Source organism: Dunckerocampus dactyliophorus, chromosome 9 (genome assembly GCF_027744805.1).
Source record: "Dunckerocampus dactyliophorus isolate RoL2022-P2 chromosome 9, RoL_Ddac_1.1, whole genome shotgun sequence".
Lineage (NCBI taxonomy): Eukaryota > Metazoa > Chordata > Actinopteri > Syngnathiformes > Syngnathidae > Dunckerocampus > Dunckerocampus dactyliophorus.
Genome location: NC_072827.1, coordinates 27,049,922 through 27,062,516, shown reverse-complemented (window position 1 = coordinate 27,062,516; position 12,595 = coordinate 27,049,922). Strand labels below are relative to the sequence as shown.

The window sequence follows — 12,595 nt, the reverse complement described above, 5'->3', positions numbered from 1 at the left end:
AAGCCACTAAGAAACGGGACACCACTTGATTCTCATTACATCATCACCCTTCACCACTTGCTGGCTGTGACATAAGCAGATGAGACAATTCAGTTGTTCATAATAACTGTTTCTTACTGTAAAGTAGGGAGCATACATTTCTACGTTATATCAATGTTAATGAGCCTGCTTCAGAATGCCTTTTTTTTTTTTAAATAAAAGAAACACATTTTTACAAACTGACATTTATTGCAAAACAACAAACAACTGTAATAAATAACAGCTTACAACCAGCACTGTAGCAGCATTTCTAAAAATAGAAAATGTATCAAATATTCATATGAAGTAGAAATCATGTTTATGAACATCAACAAATGTATAAGCATTATTTCAAGGTTTTTGGCCTCACTCTCCCCCTGTAGTTGATGTTCTCTCACGCATTCTTTTGTAAGAAAGTCCAGAATGCCATTTTGTTGCATATGACTTCTTCATACTGGGATTGCATCTTTTGAATGGTGCTGCAGTGCTGTGTGGTGTAGCAGTGGGCTGACTTCACTTGGCTCAGCATCTCCTGCAGGAGTGACTCATTCTGTATGCATGTATGATTGATGGGCTACGACTATTAACTCACTGGAAAAAAACATCATAATAGTAATAGTAGTATAGTAATAGTGTGCTGAAAACAAATGTAGAGTAATCGTAAAAAAAATAGTTTGCTGTCCACATGTGGCCATGTTGTTTACATGTTTTATTTAGATCACTTCCTGACCGTCCGTACTGTAATGCTGAATACAATAAACACACTGTACCACACCATGACAATAGTTGGTGGGCTACGGTGGCTATAATTCACAGTAAACAGACGTCACTACGATGTGCTGCGTTTCATTGTCATTGTCATTAGATGGCTAATATAAAACGGCAACTTCACAGTACACTTCCGTAATGTAGATTCCCCTCGCTGGCGAACTAACAAGCTAGTGAGTGATTTAAAAATACAACTTGATTGCAATGAAGATAAGATATTCGTCTTAGCCTGTTAGTTATATCTAGCGACAACCAACAATTCAAAACAAGGCGAATATTTACGTAGAGTAGTAAATGACTGTCACTGTGAAAATCAATAACTATGCTTAATTACTTACATTTACAGTATATTGTAGTGTCTTTCGGTCTCCGCTCTGCTGCTGGAGTGTATCCGAATACACCTCGCATACCCCTTCATTTCAAGCCTGCTCCCTGACCACACTTGGGGTTTAGGGCTGTACGCCCCTGTACACCCCTTAGCACACTACTTGGTTCCCGTGAACGCGCAAAACCTAGGGGTAAGGGCTAACGTAGGTGGTAATGGGTAGAATTGGGATTCAGCCTAATCAACACCTGTCAGCCACAAGGGGGGGTGTCTCCCACTAATGACACTACTATGCCTCTATTGCAGACAGGACAAACGTTTGATCAGGAGTGTGTTTTGTGTGTGTGTGTGTGTGTGGTAGTGTGGGTTGGGCCTCCACAGGATGGGAGGAGCCAGAAGACTTCAGGGGAGGTGCATCAGTTAGAAAAAAAAAAAAGAAAAACTGATTTTTCAAGCTAACTTGAGTTGTGTCAAAGGCAAAAGGAATGGATTCTTAGAGTAAAGTCTGGGGTCATCAGAAAACTTTACAAAATATGCTCCGGAAATTCAAGTTTAGGCAGGCCCCAACTGGTGGGATGCTCACCGTGCCATACATTGAAAACCCATTATGTGACTTCATTATTTGAAACTGTGCAGGACCACAAACAGAGGAGCATTGCAGAGATGTTCGAGAGGTCTTTCAGTGAGGACGACAAGATGGACAAAGCAAGCCCTTAAGAGGAGTCAACTTCTGTGTTAGATTTTGAAAAATGTTGAAGCATCATGCATAACACTTGATACATGTTTTTACTCAGCAGAGAAAAAAATAAAAATAAATGTACAGTAGCCATGGATGCCTTTTTGTCATGTATTTCATGATTTAAGAAGTCAGTCTAATCCAGTGGTGGTGAAGCCCAGGACAAGACAAGAGACTTTTGGTCAATCAGTGTGATGCTTCTTCAGGACCTTCATTCACTCCTGCTCGAAGACTTTGATTCCTGTTCTTCAGTTGTGAGGGGAAAAAATGAGATAATGACAACATTAGGTACTTCCAATTAATACAAGAGATGGCAAAACAATGTCAAAATCTGTTGTGGCCAGTGAGCATAAACTGTATTGACTTGAGTGTTGGCCTCATGTTGCTAATATGGATAAGTCTATTGGCTAATGCACCTCATCTTGGTGATGTTTACTTTCACATTGCTGCTGATGCTTATCAGAAGAGACATCCTGTGGACCTTCAGTTGTGTTTTCATCTGCAGACAATGAGGTTCAATTTTAACACAGCAAAAACAGCAAAAAGCATTTATGTGGGTGTGTTGTTACCTAAGCTGTCAGCCTCTGTGAGCTCTGACAGATCTCCAAAGACTAATTTGATCTCCTCCTCACTGCGATGCGGGCTAGATGAGCCGTGCACAGAGTTGTGGAGGATATCGGAGGCCAAGCGGGCCCTCAGAGAGTTCGGGGATGCCGTCTTAGCCTGGTCGGGATCTGTAGGACCCATCACGGCCCTCCACTCTTCTACAGCATTCTCCTTTTCTAGGACCATCATCAGACAGGTCCCACTGACACAAGACAGGATGCTCACAATGACGTTGCCACTGTACTGTATGTGTCAGCTTTACTTTGCCTAGCATATCACATTTAAGAGGAAGTAACACTTGCAGTTTATGTGTAAACCATTCAGAAGAACTTTAACCATGTTGTTGTGTGGTTATGTTGTCCAAGCTAAAGAACTGCTGCGGAATTATTGCATATTATCACAATCAGAAAAATAGAAAGGGTAAGCACTGCATTTTAAAAATACAGTTTATATTATAAAAATAATAATTATTAGATATAGTCCAAGAGAAGCATTCATCCACATAACTATATTGCAAAGTTCTATTTATGATGAAGAGATTTAAATCCGTTACGTCACTAGGTGTGATGGTATGCCCTGGCTGCCAGGACACAGAAAATAAAACAATTGCACCCATGCACAATATAGAGTCTCCAATTAGCCTAACATGCATGTATTTGGGATGTGGGAGGAAGCCGGAGTACCCGGAGAAAAAGCATGCACGGGGAGAACATGCCAAATTATATATCTAAAACATTATTTGCAATTAATTCTTATTTTTTACCTTTGGCGTCTCCTTTAGTATAGCATAACTGTTGAACAATGTGACAATGGTTCGAGCTAAATTGAAATTTAGGTTGAAAAGGGTAACATGGCTGTAAATAAAGGTGGTACAAAGTAGCATTTACCGTGCACTGCAATAGAGCTGGTGCCTAACCTGACATGATGTTAAGAGGTAGTGACACCCAAGTCTAAAGTGGCCTGTGCACACGTCCCTCAGCCTGTTTCATTGGAGCACTTGTGTAACGGCTAAGTGGGAGAAGAAATGCAAGAGGCTTGTTGAAGCGGAAGATGATTCCACAACCTAAATGTGCTGTTTCAAATGTAAAAAAAAAAAAAAAAAAAAAAAAAAAGGAAAGGGAAAGATTGACTTTCTGGCTGCCTGCCTGGGGCTTGTTGCAGTCAAGATTACTCCATGACAACTTCTTGTGGGAATTGGGACAAATCTGCCACGCACCCCTGTTTGATGTTTTTTTTGGGGTGGTGGGGGGGCGACTAACCTACACATGAACTCCACCAGCTGGTTGAAAAAAGGCTGGTCAGTGTGTTTCTTGTAAAACGCCTCCACTGTCTCCCTGGACAGACGCTTCTCCTCCAGACGCCTGATAGAGAACCCTCTGTCACGGATCTCCTCCAAGATCTTCTCTGCAGGGAACAATCACAGGAAACATATTTTTCCAGCGGGCTTAAAGCTGTGCCAGCACACAAGTGATTTAACATTTTGATATGAACCTTTGTGCTCCTCCATGGCGTCAGGTTTGATCATAGCCAGTGTTTGCTGTACGGGGAAGAAGAAGCTGATTTCCCGGGAGGCGTCCTCAGTGGATTCACTACCATGCAGTTGGTTCACTGGATGGTCTCCCACAGCAAACTGGGCCCTTAGACTAAGAGTCCCATAGTTGTGATTAAAAAACAATTTTTTAAGTGTCACCATTTGTGGTGCATGAAGGTCATTTTGGGCTGGAGTTGGGTGTAAAGTTTCAAGATACCACGGATGCAGGTTAGGGGGCCTGACATTTTACCCCCTTTATCTTTGTGGTAAATGGTTTTGCATTCGTGGCGCCCCCAATGGGTCGGGGTCAAAGGCTTTAGTGACGTGTTCCGAGGATATTCTCGGTTTTGTAATGATTGGATGAACAGTCAGTATGGTCAATTAGCTGCTGCAAAGATGCGCATTTTTGTTGAAATTTTTTACTATCACATAAAAAAAATACAAGCAAAAACTAACAAATAAAATAATAGAGGAAGAAAGACTGTACAAAATATAAGCACAGGTTTATGAATGATTAATCATTATAAACATCGTGTACAGGTCATTCCATACACCTTATTGGTAAAAGACTAGGGATTATTTCAAGCCGTTTTAAAGCACTTCATCAAAAATTAGGGATGCTCCGATTAGTGTCGGCCGATTTCCGTAAAAAACACACGATCGGCATATGCCGATAAATGCCTTTCAACGCAGATCACAAAAACAGATCGCCGTGCGGCAGCGACGTGACACTTCGCGTCATGACAACACAAACATGACATGAACGTGCATGTGTGCTGTTGTCACGGCGACAACACCCGTATTGAGCCGACAAGGAACGCGCTTTGTCCCGTGTTGCCGCGAGAATCAACAGTTTCATCTTGACACGGGCTACGCCAATCGATGCCGGTGTGTTTGACCACTCCCTAATGGTGTTCGACTTCATGTGCATCTTTCTATACAGCTTAGCCTAGCTGGGCGATAGCTGTTAACGGCCGCAGCTAACGAGCCATCTAGCCAGAATTATCTTCTCGTCTTCGGACTCCAAATGTGACTTTTTACCACAGTGACATTTTGTTTTTAAAACAAACAAGCACTGCCGTTCGTTTGAAGCTCATCTTTTCCCACAGGGAAGTGGATATTACATCCATTGGGTACGTACAAACAAGTGTCTCTTGTTGTCATTATGCTAATTATGTCTTGTCCCCCAAACACTATTTGTGTGCTGCTGTTTAATGAACATTACTCTTTGCCAGGGACCTTGGTAGTGTCTAATGGCGGCCCTGGCCAATAGCACTCATCACAAATACATTGAGAAATGTACAGTTAATCCATCGGCCGATCTCACTCATGGATGATTGATGTGGGAATCGGCGGCATAAAACCCTGATTGGAGCATCAGTATCAGAGCTAATACCTTTCAACCTGGATGCAACATGAAAATAGATATTCATGAATTTGCAGCTCAAGACCCACATTAGAAATGTGGTTCCTCCAAAGCTACGTATGGATTACCATAAATAAGCTTTTGGTCCTGACCCAAAGTTTAGCACATTTGTGTAACTAAAATATGAACCAGACTTGATGTTCACCATTCAGGTTTCTCCTCTTGGGCTCGTCTAACATCAGCAGGACCGAGCATGTCCTTCCAGTGTTGTACAGCATGTTCTCTGGTGAGAGCCAAAGCCAGCACTGGTCCTCTGTGTGGACATGGACATGTTGAGTAAACGTTATAAGAAATACTTTGTTTTGCACGTTCAAGTTACCTGGTCATGCTTTGCAGCAGCGCAGGGAAGTAATCCTCCTCAACATGATGGAGGTAAAACTGCCTGACTTGCTCTTCTGTCAGCATTGTTTCTCTCTGCAGAGACACTTTGAAGCCTGACTTGTTTATTTGGGCCAAAATCTCCTCTGAAAGCATAAACACAAAGAAAAATAACTCAGGTGTTCTACTACATGGAACATCCGGCACACCTAACATGATCCAAATACACAGTAAGCGCTGTCAGAATGATTTTACAAAGATGATAGGGCAGAGATATGAATTCAGTTTATTATTAAACAATTTAATGAAAATGATGGTAATTGGCTGTCGTTTGCAGTGGTGTTAGTACTCTACTGCATTATACAGAGAATGTGTACAATATTTTGGCTGCAGCTAAGCGAGATAAGATTAGTTATCTACGTAACGGATGTGTTTTTACACTGAATGTCACAAGATTGTGCAGGTATGTCTACAAGTAATCTCTGTGCAAAAGAACCATGTTGGAGTGTGTGTGGTTGCATGCACATGCACATGCACATGCACATGCACATGCACATGCACAGGCATGTGTTTTTGTATTTGGCTCAGACCCCACCTCTGTTTTCCCTGGCAACGTCAGGCCGGATGAGAGCCAGCGTCCTCTCCACACGCTCTTCCTCCACATCCTGCTCCGTTCCCGAGGGCGTGCTAAAGTTGGGGAAGAAGAAGGCAAGCTCCCTGCTGGCTCGGTCGCTGTCCTCGCTGCCGTGCAATGCGTTGAACAGCGTCTGTGTGCCGTATTGTGCCCGCAGGCTGCCGGCACGCGGGAGGGGAGAGAAATAAGAGAAGAGCAGATGGTGGCTTGGCTGGTGCTCGGCCATGCAGGAGCATCATGTTTGGGTGTGTCTGACAGAGCAAACGGGCTCTTTGCTGTGTGGAAAACTGATATTGTTGCACACTGGTGCAATTGGTTGTACATGCACTCGTGTCAGCCATAGCAACCGCATCATCATTTCAACACATTCTGACTGACAACAATCATGACTTTGCAGTGTACCTAAAGGGTAGGAGATGTGCACATGTCTTGTTCACAATTTTTAGCCATCTCACCTTGCTGGCTTCTCTCTCTTGGCTTCTTCTGTGTTTGTGGGGCCAATGAAGTCAAGCCAAGCCTGCACCACATTGGTTGAGTCCCCAAGCTGAGAAAGCACCAGAATGTGGGAGGGCCCGCTGGACATAAACTGCACCAGGTCTTCAAAACAAGCCTGCAAGTCACATAAGTACTTGAGGACAGAGGCAAGAGCAGACATCAAACCTGGAGCAACTCACTTGGTATTGATAAAAGCAATGCAATCCTACTTTTGGTGAACAAAATGTACATCAATATTTCATGAAATGATACATATGCCCTTCTTAACATTTCTCCAATCTCTCCTTACAAATAGCTCATTAAGCAAAAACAAAATCAGCTTACCCAGCAGCTTGATTTAAGCCGCCTGCTAAAATGCACATAGTGTCCATGTGTGTTGTACTGCTGGTACAGATTGGTCTCCCATGTGAATGCTTATTTAGAATTCATAGCACCCAAACTAACTTGAAAATGTCATCGCAGAAGCCCTTCATTTGCATACATGTCTTTAACATGGACTTTAGCATGGGGGTACCTACTAAATATACTGTATGTACTGTACTGGTATGCTAGACTGTGCTGTGTAGCTCTACAATATGTTAGTTATCTGGCCTGTGCTTTTAATATACACCAACCTCAAACACTGAGTGCCTCATTCAATAAAACAAATACTGTAAACGCCTCACCTCAAATAAACACAAACTCAGGGGAAAAAATCAGGTTGTGCCACTACGTGGCTATGATTACCTTTATGTTCTCCCTCCCAGTATCTGGTACGCTACAGTTGAGTAAATAAATGTTCTAATGTAAATAAATGGCAGAGACAACACCACATCAAATCGGTTCACCAAATCCAATACCGTAGTACAAGGTACAGTACAAACGTCTACATGAATGAGCATCTGACAAAAACGCAATGCTGACATCGCCAAGAAAGCGCGTGACTTGCGGAAGCAGGGTCAAGGTACTTGGTGCCACAACTGCAAAATCTACATCAAGCTACATGGACGACCTGGAGAGGCCGCAGTGCTTGTTGCCAAATATGTCAAGGATCTGGATAAATATTAAAGATCACATCACCATGACAGCAAGGAAAATGGAGGCTACAACCCACAAACAAAGAAGGACGCAGTTGGAAGGATTACATTCAATAACATTTGACATCACGACCACGTAGCAAGGGCCTGCTCAACAAGAAGTGCTGAAATTAGGAACCCATGGATGTACATTCAACGACACTCACAGTACAAAATGAAAGACTGAGGACAGGAAGACCTGCAAGTGGACCCAGGAAACGTTTTTTAATCTAAACAACTGCTTTTTATTACACAGAATGTTAAATTATATATTGATCTACAAGCCTTAACTCTACCCTAACACATTATTACACATCCTCATCCTTTTGTTACGTTATTTCAGATTTGGTAAAGGGTAAATGTTATATATAATAGGGGAAGTCAACAAATGTATTAGCAATTGATGGGAAACAAAGAGGGAAACTCTGCTTCTTCCTAATCCTTTTCAAACATGTGGAATTGTGAAATGTAACAAAGTATTCCAATGTAACCTGTACGCATGATAGAAACAAATGAAACCATACAATATCTGACTATCCTATCCTATACACTTGTTCCATTCCAATAATCTGATGATTTTAGTCAAAATCGACATACAAAGTATGTTTGCAAAGGATTCATTTTTGTTTACTATACCAGACCTCTGTGCCTTTGTGCTGGTAAAATTCCCGAGCCTGAACCTCAGTCAGGATCCATTCGTCATGGGTCAGGATTTCAAATCCCGCATCTTGAATCTGCTCAGTAAAGTAATGATAGCAAAAATGATTTTATGACAACAACGAGGATTATGAATCTTTCAAACAACACAAGAGGTTCTGAGTTCCTCCGTACCTTCATAATGATCTCATTAGCCTTGCCATGAGCAACCGCATCCGGTTTGATGATGGCGACAGTGTAGGACTTACTGGCAGGAACTACAAGAAAGCAGATGGAGTGATGATGCAAATGCACAACACAGAATGATATCCTTTACAGCCATTAACAACAGTTCCAGTCAGTAAGACATTTGTGGCATTCATGCCTGTGCTAGGATGAACAAAAATGACAGTGTTGTATCATTTCTATAGCACCTATTATGTTTTCTCCATCCTCTGAATGAAGATGGGCAACCTCCTCTTCTATCTTCTCATCGTCCATGAGACCATTATCTACTACCTGGCAGGCACCAAAAAACAATCATCACAGTAAGTAGCTCTGAGACGTAAGCATCACCATATGTTGTTACAGTGGTTTACTTATTTTTAAGTATGAGAGTTAAAATAATACTTAAAAAAACACATGTACAGTTCATAAAGATTTTATAATGGCAACAGTTTGACACTTGGAAAAGATAGAAGCATGACATAGTCATTGTATTATACAATATGTACATCTATGTACATATATTGCAGCTCACTTTACCACTTTACGTTCACCGCCTTGCTCCAACACTAACTTCTCCTTGGACAGTTCTTCTATGATCATCCTCTGAAGGAGAGGAGCATTGGCTCCTCGCAGCACAGCCACGAGCTCCCCACCCTGTCCAGGCAGCACAAGTACCACTTTTAATGTTTGCACATCCAGGACAATTCAGACGTTTTGAAGAGCCTTATATCTACAAATCTACAGAACAATGACAGCCAAGAATAAGCATCATCTAAAAAAACGGTATGAGATTACCATATTTCCTCCAAAAGTGACCTCGGTTCTAAGAGATGCTGCGCCCTAGTTGATCGTCAGGTTTGTCGTCTACATAAGAAACACACCCAAACCACACCCAAAATAATTTGCCTCCTTTTTTTCCCATATTAAATAATTAAGGCAGTAACACAATACTGGATATTATAATATAAACCTTTTAGAATACAGTCAAACCTGTCTTAGCGGCCACCTTTATAGAACGGCCACCTGCCTATAGCGGCCACTGAAAAATCCCCCGCAACAAATTTACATGTTATAGACCCTGTGTATAGCAGTCAGTTGAGTGTCAAAGTCCTCATATTCTGTATTCGACACAAAAAAAAGCCGTCTTCTTTTCCGTTCGCTACTACAGTATGTTAACTTGTCAGTGTTATTCAGCTCCGAACCGTAGTAAGGGTGACCTGACTCCAGTAAAGAAGGAAACTTCTCCTGTTGCTTCTGCCAACTTTATTTATTGAACACGGCCACCAGAGAGCAGCTCAGAACACACACATCTCCAGTCTCGTCTCTCCTTCCTGCTTGCCCACAAGTCAAAGGTTAAACAAGCCCCACTACATAGCTGTCCAGGCAATGCCTGTTACAGGTGACACCGTTTATTTCCTGGTGTGAGACAATGTGCACTGGTCAATACTGTAATGCCGCTTGTTGTGGGGAAGGAGAGACTCACGTCGCCGATGCACTTTAATCACTTTATTAACAGCGGAGAACACTGCAGAACTTTACATCCACGCCAACATAAACATACCTCCCAACTCTCTCGAAACTCACAGCTAGCACTGAGCCTAGCTCTCCTGCTCGGGACGCCCACCGTCACTTCCCGTCACTTTCTGATGAACTAAAGCTGTAATGACACTCTGCCGTATAAAAAGTAAAATATAAAAAATAAGCGTAAGACATTACTAGCACAGCTTTGTTGTGTGGGTCGTGGATAATAACAAGCCTAGTAGTGCTGTACAACTTTTATCCGCAGTCCTACAGTGCCCTCTACTGGTCAACATTAATTTCCCCCCCCCTTTTTTTTCCTCTACTGGTCAACATTCAAACTGGACACCAACCTGTCTATAGAGGCCACCTGTCTATAGCGGCCACTTTTGCAGTCTCCCTCTATCGGCCGCTATAGACAAGTTTGACTGTATTATGATATGTATATAATTATGTATTTCTAGAAAAAATATACCTGTATACAGTGCATTTATAATTTGTTTATTATTTTTTATGTTTCTCTAATGATTAATACACCCTATCTAGATGCTCTTTAAACAAAATGGTACATTTAATGTTAACATATATTATTATTAGTGTTGTCCTATCATTTTCAAATGATCATTTCACAAAAAAACAGAAACAATTTAAACAGTAGGCCTATTTCTTGATTAAGACAAAAAGCAAAAAAAGTTTTAGTGTTTGAATGTTATGCTTGATGAATAAGATGATACATTTGTGAATCGCAGTGGTGGCCCCCTCCAGGAATACATTTTGATTCAGTGCTACCTGTTTGCCCTTGCTCATGAACTGTACTGTAGTGTCCCGACAGAGGCACCCAGAGTCTGACGCTCTTTCAAACTTTCTCAACCAGCAGCAGGTCCTGCCGTGGTTCCCGCCCCCCTCTAAAAGCACACAGGCAGCTCTGCCCTGCTCGTGACGTTAAAAAAAACACAAAAAGATGCAACAAAAGAAAGTTCTAAACATACCCTGTATGTGTTTTGCTCACTTTTTGTCTGTCCCACAGCATCCATAAAATTTACATGCGTCATGGCCAATCATGCACCCCTCCCCACGCAACCGGCCCCCACAGAGTAATTGCAGTCCAGTGGGAAACACTGTTTGCTGTAATTTCATAAATGCATTTGTACAAATAAAGAGCACCCACCCCTAACTGAACCTTATGAAATAATTAATACAGTACTCACCCCATAAAAGAGGAAAGTGGGCTCGCATTTTCCTCTATACTTCTCCAGTGCATCAATGCTGTCTGCCTCGGCCTGTACACAAACGTTCTCATTCATACTTGAAGTGCAAATTATGTATTTATATAGGAAAAAAAATGCACGCTGGAACTCTTACTGTAGCGAAATGTAAGAGGTCGTCCCCAAGTTCATTCTTTATTTTTCGTAGGAGACTAAGCACAGCTCGACAGGGACCACACCAATGTTGGTAAACATCCACAACTGTGGATACAGGAGGGGGGAGCTGCTGTTATCCCACCCACCCACCACTCGGGGGCACCAGAGTACATTAAAATGCAACCCAATCAATCAGTCAATCTTAAAGTTATGCAGCTGTGACAAAACTAGCCAGGTGTTTCATGAATCAAACTTCCCCTTATTCCTTTTAAAATAAAAAAAGACTTACATTAGGTATAACGTATCGTTTAAAGGTTTTACCTGTTAATCCTTTGGTAACAAGAACCTCCTCCCACTGTTCTTGGTTAATGACAGAAACCTAGATAAAGTGGAAAAAATGATTAGGTCAAGCACGGGTTTGTGTTGTGCCCTCTAGCACTGAGTAAAACCTTTTTTTTCTTTTTGACAAACCTGCAAAGTCACCTCTTTCTTCTTGGCCGTCATTTTCTCAGGTCTGCTGTAAGAAGCGTCGGTTTAAAAAGCGGCAAACACACTGAAACAACGTTAAGAAATGAGTGGTTGGTTCAGCGCTAGTGACTTGTTGCTAATATCTACTCGAGCGCGTGGACAATATGGTTGCTAGGCAACAACCCTCTCCACTTCCGGTGTCAAGGAGGAGTAGCAGATGTGTTTTTTGTGATTGTATTATTACACAAATTGAATCACTATTATTTGGACTGATTCTCATTTTGTTTTGTCGTCTTTTGCCTCGAACTGCAAAAAAGGACACTTGAAAACAAATTCAATTCAACTTCACGGCCACGAGGGGGCTCACTTGTCAAACGAGTGAAATTGAATACGAACCAGCCACAACATTCGGTATAATGTGCCTTATGTCCATGGTATACCTGCACTATGCTAAATGTTTACATAATTAGGC

At 41.9% G+C, this 12,595-nt stretch overlaps 2 protein-coding genes across 6 annotated transcripts in view; one reads left to right on the top strand and one right to left on the bottom strand.

The window, feature by feature from the left end:
- The window catches only part of smarcal1 (SWI/SNF related, matrix associated, actin dependent regulator of chromatin, subfamily a-like 1), a 17,775-nt gene extending 15,367 nt beyond the window's left edge, over positions 1-2,408 (top strand). For 2 of the 3 annotated variants that reach the window (XM_054786884.1, XM_054786885.1), the window contains one exon: positions 1,748-2,406. In XM_054786884.1, the coding sequence (XP_054642859.1) occupies positions 1,748-1,828 (81 nt within the window). In that variant the 3' untranslated portion in view covers positions 1,829-2,406. Of the gene's footprint in view, positions 1-1,747 lie in introns of all 3 variants that reach the window. The other variant, XM_054786886.1, reaches the window with a different exon arrangement.
- Positions 209-12,595, bottom strand: nme9 (NME/NM23 family member 9). 3 transcript variants are annotated; one of them, XM_054786887.1, is made up of 17 exons: positions 12,127-12,595; positions 11,977-12,034; positions 11,657-11,760; positions 11,503-11,574; positions 9,314-9,430; positions 8,983-9,067; positions 8,744-8,826; positions 8,554-8,646; positions 6,818-6,972; positions 6,324-6,520; positions 5,730-5,874; positions 5,556-5,663; positions 3,945-4,096; positions 3,713-3,857; positions 2,417-2,655; positions 2,264-2,346; positions 209-2,093 (listed from the first exon to the last, which is right to left on the bottom strand). In XM_054786887.1, exons 1-17 carry the CDS (start codon positions 12,157-12,159, stop codon positions 2,034-2,036), a joined length of 1,929 nt encoding a protein of 642 aa, XP_054642862.1. In that variant the 5' UTR covers positions 12,160-12,595; the 3' UTR covers positions 209-2,033. The 3 variants fall into 3 exon arrangements, with proteins under 3 accessions (XP_054642862.1, XP_054642863.1, XP_054642864.1); XM_054786888.1 differs by having other exon boundaries at positions 209-2,088; XM_054786889.1 differs by lacking the exons at positions 8,554-8,646; positions 8,744-8,826; positions 8,983-9,067; positions 9,314-9,430.